This window comes from Lathyrus oleraceus, chromosome 4 (genome assembly GCF_024323335.1).
Source record: "Lathyrus oleraceus cultivar Zhongwan6 chromosome 4, CAAS_Psat_ZW6_1.0, whole genome shotgun sequence".
Taxonomy (NCBI): domain Eukaryota; kingdom Viridiplantae; phylum Streptophyta; class Magnoliopsida; order Fabales; family Fabaceae; genus Lathyrus; species Lathyrus oleraceus.
Window position 1 is genome coordinate 232,943,951 of NC_066582.1, and position 16,757 is coordinate 232,960,707.

Consider the following 16,757-nt stretch of genomic DNA (forward strand, 5'->3'; position numbering starts at 1 on the left):
ATAACAGGGGCAAGTGGACTCCTAATTATGAAGGTCCATATGTTGTGAAAAAGGTATTCTCCGGTGGAGCCTTGATGCTTACAACTATGGATGGTGAAGACTTTCCGTCTCCTGTTAACTCAGATGTAGTCAAAAAATACTTCGCATAAATTGACCCGCTGGACAAAAAGAAAAAAAGAGTCCAGGCAAAAAAGGGCATCCCGGCGAACCAAAAAACAGAAAGAAAAGGTTCGGGCAAAAATTAGGGATAAAATGAAAAGAATTTGTACACCCGGTAAGTCGAAAACCCGCAAGGGCGGCTTAGGCAAAAATGGGTATCCCGGTGGATTGAAAACCCGAAAGGGCGATCCAGGCAAAAGAGGGATTAAAGCGAAGACTACAGTCTGAGTTGTCTGTACTTCATCAAGCTTTGTCGTCTGCCATCTCGAAAGATGTGATCCGTCCAGTCATTCTTCTCAGAAAGCAAGGAGTTGGGAGGAAAACTGATGATCTGTGAGTTATAACAGAATTGGGAAATAGTGGATGCCGTGTTCACGTTGCCATTAGGATAGATTTTTCCTTTTGTGCGCAATTACCTCTTTCTAGGAATTGCCTCCCAATGTATTTGCCTCTTCAGGCACATTTTCAATCAATAAAAGTCGTTATTCAGATAAATAGCTCTTTGTTTTTATTTTTACTGTTTTGTTTGCAAAAATGTCCGAATTTTTGATAAGCATTGCATATAAGAACATGAAGGCTAAACAATAGCTTGCAGGATGATGAAACATTTGAAAATCATTTTGAATATTGAGGACACTTGAGCGTATCTTGTCCATGTATCCCCTGGGGGCATTTTGTTGTGCTGTTTTTCAGGTTGGCATCTGTGAGGACGTTTCCTCAGCAGATATTTTCCCCAAGCAAGTTTGGAAGCTATCAGAGCTATGTTCCCCAACAGATCTAAGGATTGCCTATCCCCAGCAGGCCTGTATTTGCCGATTTCCTCCCCGAGTGAGGCAGGTTCATTGAAATTTATCTCCAGCATTTATCCTATCTGTGGACTGAAGGATATCCCCAGCGGAGTTTACCTTTCCCCAGCAGCAGTGCTGTTCTCCAACATGAGTGAGAAGTCGTTGCTCTCCTTGCAGAGTCTCCCCGCAGAGTTGGAGTACCCGATCAGTTTTGGCTCCCCAGCCGGAGTTTTTCATCATTTTTGCATTTTTGCATTTTTTTAGTGATCATTGCATCCTCAAACTGCGTAGCATCCCCATTCAATATGGAGCATTACGCCATAGAAAAATTCAAACATATGCATTCATGTGTTAACCTCACCAGACCGTATCCCCGGCAGAGGCGGATCATTTCATTCAACATCAGCACAGCAAGTCTGTTACAGTTGCTCTTGACAGCACTCAGGATTGATATCCCCACAGAGGTTTATTACCTCACCCGTTGGTGACAGAAAGTTTGTTTCTCCCCAGTGAGACCCCCAGCAAGTGGTCAACCTTGCCTTGACATATCTAAGATGTCGTTCTTGTGGTACCGGTAAGTGTCATGCCAACACCCGCGTGTGTTTCTTTGTTTGGTGTCGGTAAACACCATTGTTTCGGTGTCTGTAAACATCGGGTTTTCTCCCCAGTCATCAGTAAATGTCTGGTCATCATTTTTGGTGTCGGTAAACACCATTGTTTCGGTGTCTGTAAACATCGGGTATTCTCTCCAGTCATCAGTAAATGTCTGGTCATCATTTTTGGTGTCGGTAAACACCATTGTTTCGGTGTCGGTAAACATCGAGTCTTTTCTGCAGTCATCGGTAAATGTCTGATAATCCCCAGCTGGAGATCCCCAGTAGAGTCATCGGTAAATGTCCTATCTGGTTTCCAGTTGCAAATATTTGTTCTCTTTCCCTTAGTGAAGTGTTCCCCAGTCATCGGTAAATGTCTGGTCGTTTTTGGATGTCGATAAACATCATCTTCGATGTCGGTAAACGTCGAGTCTCATCCCAGTCATCGGTAAATGTCTGGTCATGCTTTGTTGCCTTGTTGATAAAATTAAGATCCCCAGAAGTCGTCGGTAAACGTCTTGTCTGATTACACCACAAAGATTTTGTTCCTCCCCAAGTGGAGACGCCATCGGTAAATGGCCCTGTATGCTTTGATATCGGTAAATATTGAATGCCCAGTTTTATCCGCCATCGGTAAATGGCCCCGTTTTCTTCGATATCGGTAAATATCAGATCCCCGGTTGCAGTAGCCATCGGTAAATGGTCGAGTTGAAGTTGATATCGGTAAATGTCAAGTTTCTTTGAAGCCACCATCGGTAAATGGTCTTGCTTCCTTTTACGTCAGAGTTGTTTCCCAGCAGCCATCGGTAAATGGTCTTGCTGAAGTTGATATCGGTAAATATCAAGTTTCCAGTTTCTAACCATCGGTAAATGGTTTCGCCTTTCTGAAGTTGTCAATTGCAGGCGTCATCAGTAAATGACGTGGTTCTTCTTGTATCATATCCGGCAGAGTGCAAATTTCTACGGTTCTTGGTATTCAATCCCTGTTTACCCTGAAAGTCTGACAGCCGTTGCTCTCATTCATTCGGGTTCCCAGCTGATTGAACAGGGACAGCTGTAGCACCGCAAATTTGCACCTATCATTGTACATACATTCTCATATTAGGTCATAACATAACATGGTCCACTGCATAACATTGCATTGTCCTATTTGCCTCAAGTGCAAGCCAATCAAGAGAATTAGGTCAAACTGGTTAGGAGATCAGTCAGTCAAGCAAGCAAGTGCATTTCTCAAGGAGCCAAGGCCCTAGGGTTGGTCCAACATGTTCACATGACTTGGGGATCCATTTGAAGTGTTTTGGTCAAGGATTGGATGTTCAGAAGTCATCATTCAATGCACAATCAGTCAGAAACCCTAAAAAGTCAAACTTGGTCAACTGTGTCTGATTTTATGGTTTGGATGGATGGATTTGGTTTGAGAGAGCTTATTCATGTCCAAATAGGCCTCATATATCATGTCAAACACCATCATGGAAGAATTTGAAGCCAGATCAGAAATTTCCAAAAAGGGAAACTTGACCTGTAACTGAAATTTACCAAAAATGGAAAGTCTTGATCCTCAAACTTACATCATGATACAAGCTTCAAATGAATTTTTGCCCAACATGAAAGTTGAAGATCTTGTTCTCCCATTTCCAAAAAGTCCAAGAACACTCAATTCCCATGTATGGTTGGCAAGTTATGATCAATTCATTTTCAAAAATTCTTGAACTTCAAAAGGCCATATCTCCCAAACCATTTGGCCAAATTGGGTGGGGTTTTTTGCTACAAGTCACATTTGATGCCATCTTTCCAAATATGTCATCACCATTCACCAAAACATTACCAATCAAAATGGCATTTTTGGACTTGCATGAATTAATTTCAAGTGAGGTTGAAAAATGAGTTTCAAAATTAACCACTTCCAACCAATTCTACCAATCAAACATGTTCTGAAATTGCATTTTGGTCATGTTACAAAGCCATTTTCGTGCAGTACATACAGCCATTCCTAACTTGCTTGAAAATTGGACAAAAGTACACTTTTCACCAACTCCATCCCACCTTTTCATGAACTTTGATTTGTACCCTTAAACAGCAGATATATTCATCATTTTCTGTCACTTGGAAACCCTAGCAGCCACTTGGTCTAAACAGAAAACTCATTGCTCTCAAAAACCATTTTTCTTCATCTTTCAAAATTCTTCAAAAATTACAAAAGAGCTTGCACACTTCTTGTTGGTATCATCACATACATATCATTTGAATTTGATTTCAAGCCTAAAGCACCAACTGGAAAGCCATTTGCTCGACTGTTTTCTTCAAGCTCCTTTAATGGCAGAAGTTGTTTGCATCCATTCCAAGCTGTTTTGAGCCAAACCATCTTCATCATTCATCATTGCAAGCTTGGAGCTTCATCTGTTTCGAGTCAAAACCATCAAAGAACCTCTAAATCACAACTGTACTTCAACCTTGGTGAGTTTTTCGATTTTCACTATTCTTAAAACTATTACATGCTTTAGAAAGGTCTCTCCATGCTGAGCTTCATGATGGTTTTGTTTTTGAAAATGGTTGGTTATTTCTGAAGTTATGTTGTTTTGAAGTTTGGTGATGAAACTTGTTTGTGCTCGATTCTTGAGCTTTGTGATGTTTTAGTGAAAACCAATGATGGATTCATGTTGCTTGTTGTTTGCTGATCATTTTTGTATATGCAATTGCATTTTCTGGAAAAAATTGGTTGAGTCGAATTTGGAAGGGATGAATGATAACACTGTATGCATAAACCCTAGCTGTTCTTGAACTTTTCCAGATTTTCCTTTTTCTCACGTGCTGCATGGTTGCTGTTGGCCCATGAGCCAATCAAAACATTTCCCTGGCCGCGCCTAAACGACATCGTTTGATTAAGTGAAGTCCAAAATTACAAGAATGCCATCCGGTCTTTAATTAATCCATTTTAATTCATTTAATTTCAATTTTTATTTCATTTGGCATGGCTATCTTCAAAAAATCATAGAGCTCTCAATTTTAATCCAAATTTCATGGGATTTTTTGCATCATGTTCATCACAATCTCTAGTTTTTTATCATATTTTTTCCAGATTTTTTTGATGAGTGGATTTTAATTGGTATTAGGGTTTGTGACATGTGCTCATATTTTGTACACTTTGCCAAAACATTTGTGAAATGGTGACACTTTATCCAATGGCTCCCAAATTATTTGTGCTTAAACTAGACACATTCATGGTGATTTTGGTGTAGAGTTTGTGAATTCATCTTATCTGGTTGTTGAGTTATGAATTTTTGAATTAGGGTGTGACAATTTGTGTCACACCATTGATGTGCAATTTCATGATTTTCTTTAACATGCTTCCTGACCTCCAATTGATGTGAATTTTTTCATGAACCTATTCTTGTATGTCTAGTTCACATGTGAATTTTCGTGGAATTATTTGTGGCATTTTCTAATTGTTTGAGATTTTCTACCCTGTTTGACCAAAATGTTGACCTTATGTGATGCATGTTACCATTTCATTTGTGAAATCCTCATACTTTATTAGATGGACATGAAATTTTACATGTGATTAGTAGACATCTTAATATTTGCCATGGTTTTAGTCCCATTCATTTATCATATGCCATCTCCGATTTATGAATTTTTCAAGTTGATGCATGATTGGTTGACTTCTTTGAGCATGTTCAAAATTGCTTTGACTTTCTGATTTTTATTGACTGCCTTCCTCTTGTCCAAATGAGATGAAATTTGACATGCTTACCATGCTATGTGTTAGGATTGATCATGATTTATTTGGTAATTTTTGGAAATGTTTGAATTGACTTTTGATGCAAGTCTTTCTGTTGACTCCTATGAGCTTCTGTTTGCAATGCTTTGACTTAAACTGTTCATGAAATGATGATAGTGATTGACATGAATGTGAACCCAATTGGAATTGTTTCTTGATTGATTAAACATGATTTTGAATGCTTGCCCTTTTCTGTTTTGACTTTTTCATTCTCTTTTGACCCTAGGCTTGCCCTAGTGGTCCTGTTACTCACTTTTGAGCTTGTGTTTTCAGGTTGACCAACAAATGACCAATGAGGCCAATTCTTTTGATATGAGTTTGCTTGAATATCTTTGTCTAACTTGTTTGTTTTGTAGGTGGCTTGGCTCTTAAGCCTTAAGCCTTGTGCCTTTCACATTCATTTGCTTCTGACTAACTGTTAATGTCTGTTTCCTTTTGCTTTGATTTGAGTTGCATACTAACATCTGCTTGACTATTTCAGGTGCTTTTAGTTGCTTAGTTCCTTGTGAACTTTTGCTTTGCTTTGCTTGTATAAGCAATTTGCATTGAGGTATATTTCTAATCTTCATGTAGTCTGGAAGACCTGGCCTGTTACTTGGCCAGGCAACTATCTGAAGTCCTCCTTAAGAGGCAATGTTTGTGATTGTTTAAAATTGTCCTTGTACATAGTCAAAGACCTCCTAAGTGAAGAGGCAATTGGCAGAACCCAAGGGATATGCAATCTATCCCCTGTTATTCTGTGTGTCATCTGCTCTGCTCACACCACTGTGTTGATGCATTGCAGATACAAACCCAAGATCTTGTACAATTGTACAGTTGAGTCAGTATCAAATGTGTAGAAGGGTTCCCACTTTCTGAACCCACACATTCTTGTCTTAAGCTCTCCCAGGCCAGGGATAAGAGCTGTGAAGTCTCATCTTCACTCACCTTTCATCTGCTTCACCTTGGCTCTCAATGTCAAGGTTAAGAGCAACATCTACCCAGTTCCAGAGGTTTGTTTGTTGAGGTTGATATGACCCCTCGACTAAAACCTAACCCTTGTGTGAGCCCTTGTTTGTATATAGTGTGTGCTACCTGTGCTTGTATGTTTGTTTGACTTGCTTCCTGTGCAGGTTAGGTTTAGTTTAGACTTGCTTCCTGTGCAAGTTAGGTTTTGTTTGGCTTGCTCCCTGTGCAATTTAAATGTGTGTGTGGCTTGCTTCTTGTGCAAGTCATGATTAGGATAGGCTGGCTCCCTGTGCCAGTTAGCTAGAAACCTTAACTTAGGGTTGATTTTGCATGATAACATCTAGGCTCGAGTCGTAGTCTCCCTAGTTGTGTCACCCTCTGTTATCTGGTTAGGCTAGTCCTGTATCCCTCCGTAGGGGAACTACGTCGCCCTGATCCTCATACCAGATGAGGTACGTAGGCAGGAGATGAGCTGATCTCTCCGGGCGCCTGTGTCTTTATTTTGTCTTGTTGTGTGCTTGGAAGCTGATGTAAGTCCATCGAGTGGCATTTGGGTTCCAGTGTGGGTTTGTTGGTTCGGATGCTGATGTAAGTCCAGTGATTGGCATTCAGGCTCCACGTTTGCCTCTTTGTGTGTGTTTTGGTTCGGATGCTGATGTAAGTCCAGTGATTGGCATTCAGGCTCCACGTTTGCCTTTGTTAGTGTTGGTTTGTGTGTGTGTCAGCCGAGCTACGAATGCTCTGATTCTTCACTCGTCCGAGAAGATACGTATGCATAGGATGCGATATCCTAGCGAGCATGTGTCGTTTCCCCAGTCCGAACTACTTTGACTCTGATGTCTATGCCTGATAGACTAAGTAGGCCCAGGATGCGATATCCTGCCGAGTCCGTTTTGTTTGCTTCTTGTGTCTCCTTCAGCCAGTGTGTGTGTGTGTGAGCAGTGCTTTAGCAACCATTTTCCTTCCTTTTGTGCGTGGATCCCGTCGAGTACGACGGATGCGTAGGGGTGCTAATACCTTCCCTTCGCATAACCGACTCCCGATCCCATTCTCTTTGGTCGCGAGACCATGTCTTTTCCAGGTTTACTCTGAGCGTTTCCTTTCCCTCTTTTGGGATAAATAACGCACGGTGGCGGCTCTGTTGTTTCTTCTTTTCCCGCCGGTTTTTCGCGTGATGCGACACCATGAAGAATGGGAGACTTACAATCTTACTTACTAGAATGCTATGCCTTGAGGGTCAAATTTAGCTCTATGTCAAGCAATCGCAATTGGACTTATGTAGAAGTCACAACTATCTGAGGTCGGGCAATAAAAATTTAGGTGTTAATACGTGTTAGAGATTTGGTACGAAGAACCAAACTCCTAAAACATACCACACACTAAAAGAAACGATCAAGAAGGAGGGACCTATCTCAGTCATACTTGTATTGATTCATCTGACACAAGGTAGTTGATGAATCAATTAGCCTTTAGACATTAGAGATTTCATCGGTCAAATAAGGGAATGAGGAAAGAATAGGGATGAATATGAAGAGGGAGGGTGTAGCGGGTTTTTCGTTACTTTTAGGTTTATTGATTAAACCAAAAGTCAACATACAATTCGAGTCACCACCGCACTTTTATTTGTCCAAAGGAAAGGCTAAAAAGCGAACAAAAGCCAAGTAAGAAGTTTTTCAAATCAAAAACTAATAAAAATGTCAGAGATCTAGGTAAGGGGGTTGGTTATGAAATGGGAAGGTTTTGCGCACCCAAAATATCCTTAGTACTATAAGGGAACCTCTTTTTGCAAATATGTGTTGTAGGTTGGTATTTATGAAAAGATTTGTGCAAAAGATTGGAGGGATGAGAAGAGAATAGATTATATTTACAAATTTTGTTGTTTGAATGGATGGATCCATTGCCTACGTACCATCACAAAGGAGGATCAAAACCTCGTAGTTTATGGTAAAAATTTCAAAGATTGGTGAATTGATTTTAATTAAAAGCCTTAAGGTCTTTTGTAATCAAAGAGAGAAAACTCAACCTAAACCAACAATCCACCATGTGAGGAAGGATTCAACATGCTAGTGAGGGGTTAACCCTATAATAAGCATGGAAGACTTATAATCCAACACTAAGGATGAGGTGAGATTTACATCAACCACTATGATAACTCAAACCTATGACTAATGTTTTTGAAAAGGAGTGTAACAAGTGGCCATTGGAACCACAAAAACAAACTTGAAATGGGTTATATTTACAAGTTAATCTTATTTATAAAATGAGGTCAAAGTTGGATTAAAGTTTATTTACAATGAGTATTAATCAAAATGGTTTTGAAAAGTAAAAGGCCTAAGGCCTAGGTTTCTAATTTGAAATAAAGTCAAAGTTTTGAAAATGATTTTTGGCTTGGTTAAAGTGGGGAGAAGAGAGAAGGGATATTCCTAAAGCATATAAAGATAAGAGGGGAGAGAAAACCATTGGAGTTCCTTTTCTTGGAGTCATTGAGATGACTCAAGATGCTCCTTTCCATTGGATTTAGCACACAAAACAAGCAATCAATAATTTGAATTCAAGCTCCTAGGATCTCCATTTGGCTTGGCTCTTAACTTGGCTACTCATGACAATGGTCCTCTTTTCACAATCTTAAGATGAGGTTCCTATCACACAAAATCACACATCAAAAAGCTCACAACATAATAAAGGGAATGGACAAAGAATAAGTTTGAGGAGAAGTCCTCTGAGGTCAACTTTGAATTTTAGCATTCTAAAGGCATGAGGCCTAGTTGCTCTTCAACATATTTTGCATTCTAAAGGCAAGAGGCCTAGTTGCTCTTGAACTCCTTTAAGCATGGGTAAATCCTAATTCTAAGTCCTTTCTCCTTTTGCATTTTTGGTTCACATCAAAACAAACACAAAAACAACACAAAATAGCAACGTATTTATATACAATAATAGGCTCAAATGAGCAAAAGAAAAATGACATAAACATAAAATATGTGCTCAAGTGAGCAAAGATGAAAATCAAGATGAATAATGAGCAAGAAATAAATGACATTAAAATTAAATGACAAGAATTTAAAAGCTCAAATTAAACTTAGTAGTTAGTAGAGTTATGTTAGCTTGTCATGAGACAATGTAGCGCTATGTTAAGCAATCGTAAGTGGACTAATATAGTAGCCACACCTATCTGAGGCCGGTCAATAAGAGTATAGGCAAAGAACACAAGTTAGAGGTCGTGACTAGTAAGCCAAGCTCTATAAACTTGCCATGCCAAACAAGAGGGGAAGGGCCTTGTATTGACTTTTGGTTATTTGCTTGACCAAGAAGTAACCTATCTTTGACACAAAATAACTCACTTGATCATGGATCAAGTTGAATTTGGTTTGTATCAAAGAAGATTAAACTTCTATTTTGTCAAGACCAACCTCAAGACTTTAACTCATTGGCCATTGAGGGAAAGAAAGGGATGAAGATGAAAGGGAGAGAGTAAGAAGTCAATAACCAATCCCAATTGATCAAGGGATAACTCATCATTGATCAAATTTATTCATCTTTCTAGGTGATGATCCTTAAGGATTTTCAAACCACAAGATCCAATAAATTTGACCAAAGTTGGATCAATTCAACCTTGATCAACACCAAATAGAAGAAGAATCAATATAACAAGTCAAGAATTCAATAATATTTTTTTGGTATTTTTTGAATTAAAAGAAAATACAAATAAAAAACAAACAAACAAAGTTGAACCTCAAATTCAATTCAAAGCAACTTCAAAAAGTCCAATTAAATTTTCATAAGTTCAACATAGTCAAATAAACTTTGACTAATTTTCTCACAAATTTTTAAAATCAAAAAAGTAATTAAAACCAATTAAAAACAACCAAAAATAGCATATTATGAATTAAAATCTCAAATAATCTCAAAACAAACAAGAAATTGTTGAGACTATTTTTCATTGACTTATCATGATCCATAGATGCTATGAAAATATTTTTGTATTTTTTAAAAGTCAGAAAGTATTTTAAAATGAATTAAAATCATTAAAAACCAAGTAATTCATAAAAAATATCAAATGAAGTCACAAAAATAATTAAAAATCATAACATGAAACTAGATTTTTCAAGAAAAATTTCAAAGTTGGTCTCATATTTTTCTGACTTCATATGAATTTTGGGTTAAATACACTTTACCCCCCTGTAATGTTAGCGAGTTTAGGGTTACCCCCCTGGTAAAGTTATTTTTTCAATACCCCCCTTATGTTATGTAGATTCCTTCATAGAACCCCCTAATATCCAGGTGGCATGGAATCTTGGTTTTTTATTTCAGACGTGGCTTTTTAATTTTTTTATTTTCACATGTGAATCTTCATTAGGTCTCCAGCATGGCATAAACTAGAAATTAGGGTTCCAAATCCATCCCTCTCTCTCTTCGTGAAATCCATCCCTATCCCAAATCCATCCCTCTCTCTCTTCGTGAAATCCATCCCTACCCCAAATCCATCCCTCTCTTCATCTTCGTCCGTGTCCCCTTCATCTAGGTTATGGGTGGCAGCAAGGCATCTTCCACGAGTGAAGTTGGAAACGGCTTACCAAGATGTGGATGCAATGAAACCATGAAGTTGTTGGTCTCCAAGTCAATTGAAAACCCCGGTCGCAAATTTTGGAAATGCAGGAATAATATGGTGAGCAATTTTGAAGCATTTTATTATTTTGAGTTTGATTTCGAAATTAATTGTTGGTGGTGTTTGTCTCAAATTGCAGAATGGGTGCGGTTTATTTTTGTGGGATGATTTGGTCAGTGAGTTTGCAGTGAAAGAAACCAATCCGTCCGGATGCCGCCAATGTGAAGTCAACAAGGCTTATTTGATTGAATTTGCTAAAGAGATTGTTGAGGAGATAGATTGCAGAGTCGGAAAGCTTAACAAGTTAGAAAAACTGAAGAAAAAGATTGCAATGGAAAAGAGGAAAAATTTATGGTTAATGTTTGTAATTGGTCTGTCATGGATGTTGATAGCAGCTATGGTTAAGTTAGTCTAATGAGTCTGTCATGTAATTGTTATGTCATTAGTGTTTTTCAGCAATGTAATGTTGAACTTGTAATGTGTTCATCAATGAAATGTAATCTGTTCATCAATCTTAAACTGTCAGTGCAGCATCATTATTTGATTAAACTTTCAGCATTCAATCTACCAATAATGACAGAAAAAAGTTATATCATAATGAAAGAGCAAAATTGCAAAATCATCAGAAAACTACAGAACAATTTTATAGTCAGTAATTCTAAAGAAAATATGACATAGTAAACATATAAATAAATTGAAATATATTAATGTAGTCTATCTCTTAAACTTTTTCAGTGCAGAATTCAAGGTGAATGTAATTAAATACTTTGGCTTTTTCTTTAGGTTTTTTTTCAACCCTTTTTCTGGATTGTTTTGTGATTGAGGCAGCCACACTAGATCCTGTTTGACTCATAATAGTTGGAACAGGCATATCAGTTGGAGGCTGTGGATCAGTTGGAACAGGCACATTTGTTGGAACAGTCATATCAGTTGCAGTTGGGGCAGGCATATCAGATGCAGGTGGTAGAGGTGCTCTGTAAAGCATATCCCTCTGAGTTTGTATCATACTTCCACTATTGCCGATCATTAAGGTTTGAGGACAAGCCCGATTATTCATATTTAAAGAGACTTTTCAGAGATCTATTTATTCGAGAAGGTAAGTTGTTGCCTCAAATATGCAATATGGAAAATATATTCAGTTTATTTTACTGGAAACTTAGTGTGCTTAGTAGCTGTGGCTCTGTGGACATTGTTTGTGCAGGATATCAATTTGACTATGTTTTTGACTGGACTGTATTGAAATATCCACAAATCGGTAGCAGCTCTAGAGGACGGGTTAGTATTTTATATATTTCATGTTGGGATTTTTCCGTTTATTGTTGGTTTCTTACTGTAGTTGTTGTAACGACAGCATGACAGTGGCAAGGCAGCTATGCAAGCAGCAGCTACACTTGCACGCAGACCAGAAAAGATCCCAGGTCTGTTTTCTTTCAGCCGAATAAGAATGAAATTTAGTGTAGTCGGGAATTTTGAATTTGACATGTGATGTGGCAGAAAATAAATGTTTGAACTAAAAGAGTTCAACTGAAGTCATATTTAGCATCACTCATCAATAACAGAACTAATATACTGCTCTCAAATTCTGTGTTATATCATATTTGCTTGTGCAATTTGTTTCAGTTGGGAGAGAGATTCGAGAGAAGTTATCTGGGGCTGTTGAAGGATTCTCCCATAGGAACCGTCCAAGTTCTACTCCTCATCATCATCACGGTGAACATGTCAGACATAGGACTTATGACGAGGCAGCAATGTATAAGGAGATGGTAATATTGTTTTTTTCAAAAATAAGAATGCTTCATGTTTGGTTCAACAAGACGTTTCATTTTTATATGTTCTGTCAAATCTAACAGACTTATTTTCTGAATATCTAGTTGAGTCTTGAGTGAAACTATGTATTTGTTTATTGAGATATTATTCTTATGTTTAAGATGATCTTGTATTAACAGCACTATGCCCAACACAATTCAACTCGATACGGAAGCAATTCGAGAAGAGCAATGGTATCATCATCAAACATGACGAATTCCTCGGGTGACCATACTGGCAGGATGGCCACAAATGGTGGGGGCCGTCCATCTGCCGCACATAGAGTTCATCAACCTGTTTACGAGTCCAAACAAGCAGCTTTTGCGCGCAACGGATCTTTGAGAGGTCACCGTGATGATCCTCTGAGGAACTTTGAACTCCTCGCCATCAGGAAGTAATCTCAAGAGTCTCATTTTGTTGTCATTTCTAAATTTCACCTGAGATTTCAAGAAGCCTTATGAATGAGGTCATGGATAATACTGAATTACCTCTGAGGTCACAATGGCATGACCTCTTGATATCATTTCTGGATCCCCCCAGATTGCTTCAGAAGATTTCTCAGCAACTGTGTAGTGTGTTCTTATAACACGTTGAAGATGTAATTCAAAGAAAAGATTCTATTATAAATAAGTATTGTACTGGATGAAAGTTTTGTCATAACAATGTTACTGTTTTTTTTTAGCATGAATCAAATTTAACAAGGCTAATGTGCTGAATGATATGGTGATGTAGGATTATAAAACTGGAGATATCATTTTCAAAACAATAGATGAATTTAGAAAAAAAAACTGTGAAAACAAACCCTTGAAGTCTTGAACTGATTATTAGGTATATATAGCATCAAACTAGGTTATTCTGTGCAATCTTTCTATGAGTAATGCAGTGTTTTTTTTTTCATTTCCAATTTTGGTTTCGAATCCACACCACTAGATTGCCCATGAAAATTTAAACTGAAATAAATAAACAACTTCAAGAAGGATATTACACATTGAATTTCTGAAATTCCAACAAAACACAGACGTTCTGAAAAGAACTATAGTTTACAACTGAGTTTGAAAACCAAAATCCTAGACAAAAGTTATGGATTTCTAAGAGCTGCCAAACGCTTCTCGATGTCATCAATTTCCGAGCTGCAATGGCATCAAATTCAAAGGTCAAACAAACTGACAGAATAAGCAACAACTAAAGAAGTTTCACAGAAGAAATCACATGTCAGGTAAACTATTCACAGCTTATATGATATATACCTGCTGACATTTTCGGTGTTCTTTGTTTTGAGTCTCCCTTTTGGAGCTGCTGATAACTGCCAGTAGTTCAAATAAAACAGAAATTAACATAAGCACAAAACAAAGATTTAAGACAGATTATAGAACAACAGAGATTAGTAACAACTAATTCCAACCTGTGAAGCAAGATCCACACCAATTTCATCGAGCACCTGCAAAAAAAGAAAGGTAAATGTAATTTCCATCAATTCTTTTATGTAATAACAACACAAGATATTATAACATACTTCCATATAAATCGCTTAGTAAGAAATTAACTAGCCATGCAAACCAACAATTTTTGGGAATTAATCAAATTTAAGCTCTGCAGAGATTATAGCACAATTTTTTTAAGAACACTGCAATGTGAGGAAGTCTGTATTACCTGATTTGTGAGATCTTCTGTCTCTTCTTCAGCTTCATCATCATCCAAGACATCATCTATGGCATCTGACATCATTTCAGTCTGCATAAATTACAGAGTCAGGACCACTAAAATCCGCGTCATTAGATGTAGAAACACAAACAGCATTTCGAAATTTACAACATCTTACCGTTATATCCATTTGCGCTGATTGTTTCTGGAACTCTTGAATAACTTTGGCTTGCGGTCGTCTTTCTCGTTTGCTTCGTTCCCTGCATTCTTCTTCTTCGTCTTCGTCTTCCCCTGGAAATTTCGTCTTCGTCTTCCCTGCTATGTTCAGAACCCTAATTTTCTAAGGGGGTATTTGAAATTAAAAAGTGTAAAATGACACATAATCACTTTAACAAAATTAAAAATATGCCAGGTGTAGGACCTCTTATTAGATTCCATGCCACCTGGATATTAGGGGGTTCTATGAAGGAATCTACATAACATAAGGGGGGGTTTACAAAAAATATTTTTACAGGGGGGTAATCCTAAACTCGCTAACATTACAGGGGGGAAAAGTGTATTTTTGAAACAAATGAAATAAGCGAAAAAGCAGAGCCACTAGGTCCAGTTCATTAATTGACGTGGCAGTGATGCATGGCCTGGATCTGAGGATACACGATACACTCAAGTCAACAGCGCCACATGGTGCATTAAAACAAGTAATTAAAACGGATGCGTGAGATTAGATCGTGAGAGAGAGATCCAAAGGTCATGAGCAACACACATGGTGGTGGTGGTGGAAACCACCGTCTTCTCTGGCCAACCACACAAACTCCGGCCAAATTTGCAGAGAAATGAATCTTATCAAAAACGAAAAACAAGGACATGGAAATAAAGCTCTTGTGATGTAGATCATCACTGTACCATTGGATTTCTTTCATGCTTCCTATATTGAGAGAAAGATGAAGGATAAAATCATGGTGTCCACACGGATTGTTCATGAAATGGCAAATTGAATGCATCAAAAGCTTGCCTCAAGTATGAGGACTTCAGAGAACCACCAAAACACAAGAAAACTACATTGAATTAGGAGTTTCAGATCCAAACAGTTTGAGTTGATACCTTCAAATTGATGAGTTTCTGGCCACGAATTCTTCAAGCTCTTTGCTCCTTTTTGATTTATGAATGTATCGAAGATGATTGGCTAAGGAATCTAGCTTTGAAACTCAGCTAATGTTACTGAATTTCAAGCTCGAAAATCTGAAAAAAATGGTGAATGATTCCTTTGGTGAGGGTGTGGTTTTAGTTCTGCAGTATAAGGGATCTCCAAAAGGTTGTGAAATGAAGCTCATGAGGCTCTTATTTATAGTTGAATGCAGCTGAGTTCACACTTTGCTCATGTGCATGGGATTTGAAAATTTGAGTGCATGGGCCTTTGTGGACGTGTGAGAGGCCCATGAATGGCTGAAGAAGCTTGTTTAGTTCACATGAAAGGCATTTGGTCGTGCACATTGGAATGAAGAATGCTTGCAATTCAAGTTTTAGCATAAAATATCAAAAATGCACATAAATGAAAAGAAATTTGAAACTCAAAAATGGTAGACCCCAAGGACTATTGTGAGTAATGGTTGGAAAGCTCTTGAAATAAGGAACAAAAGTCATGTTGGGAAAAAAATCATTTGACATGTGCAAATTGATCAAAACTGGCTTGGAAAATTCAAGTATAAAACATATTCAAATCACTTTGAAAAAACTAACCAAAAGTAAGCTTAATAAAACCCTTCTGTCCTCATGATACAAGCTTCAAATGTAAAAATCTCCAACATCAAAGTTGTAGATATTTTCAATATAGTCAATTTAGACTCAAAGTTTGCATCATTTGAATTTTCTATGACAAAGGTATGGGCAATTGCAGTTGGGTACTTTTTCAAATTCAATGAATTAGGTCCAAGATGACCTATAATGTTTTGCATTATCACATGTATTTCCTTTAGGATTATGAAGTTTTGTCCAACATAAAATTTGAAGTAGAAATCTCAAAATCATAAAAATTGAGAAAGTTATGCCCTTGGTAAGTTGACCTAAAATTAGGGTTCAGTCAAAATGACCTATAATGTTTTGAAATGAATGATGACCTTACAAGCTTCAAATGGATTTTTGATGAACATGAAAGTTGTTAATATGGTTCTTAGGAACACTTTTAGTTTTTGGGTCATCTTCATTTGACAAACACATCAAAAGTTATTGCTCATTGAACCTCAGTTTAGTCAGATGACTTAACTGGTCAACTTTTCAAAGTCAAACTTCCAATCTTGATGAATAAATGATTGAGGGGCCTAAACTAGGCTCATATATGAATAAAATGATGAATGAAAGAACTTACCTTGATTAAATTTGATCATAGGTTGAGATTGCTTCATGGGCAAGGCATAATCAAAGCACAGTGAAATTAGGGTTTCCTT

At 37.6% G+C, this 16,757-nt stretch overlaps 3 protein-coding genes across 3 annotated transcripts; 2 read left to right on the forward strand and 1 right to left on the reverse strand.

The window, feature by feature from the left end:
* Positions 1-10,577: 10,577 nt before the first annotated feature.
* LOC127136820 (uncharacterized) lies at positions 10,578-11,284 on the forward strand. The gene is made up of 2 exons (XM_051063340.1): positions 10,578-10,929; positions 11,009-11,284. The coding sequence occupies exons 1-2, from the start codon at positions 10,789-10,791 to the stop codon at positions 11,282-11,284; spliced, it is 417 nt and encodes a 138-aa protein (XP_050919297.1). The 5' UTR covers positions 10,578-10,788.
* A 517-nt stretch (positions 11,285-11,801) lies between these two features.
* On the forward strand, positions 11,802-13,299 carry LOC127135385 (casein kinase 1-like protein 6). Its single transcript, XM_051062114.1, has 5 exons — positions 11,802-11,965; positions 12,071-12,144; positions 12,221-12,287; positions 12,490-12,632; positions 12,816-13,299. The coding sequence occupies exons 1-5, from the start codon at positions 11,824-11,826 to the stop codon at positions 13,071-13,073; spliced, it is 684 nt and encodes a 227-aa protein (XP_050918071.1). The 5' UTR covers positions 11,802-11,823; the 3' UTR covers positions 13,074-13,299.
* A 454-nt stretch (positions 13,300-13,753) lies between these two features.
* On the reverse strand, positions 13,754-15,182 carry LOC127136821 (vacuolar protein sorting-associated protein 2 homolog 3). Its single transcript, XM_051063341.1, has 6 exons — positions 15,078-15,182; positions 14,495-14,656; positions 14,326-14,406; positions 14,078-14,113; positions 13,923-13,978; positions 13,754-13,805 (listed from the first exon to the last, which is right to left on the reverse strand). Exons 1-6 carry the CDS (start codon positions 15,180-15,182, stop codon positions 13,754-13,756), a joined length of 492 nt encoding a protein of 163 aa, XP_050919298.1.
* Between the last annotated feature and the right edge of the window lie 1,575 nt (positions 15,183-16,757).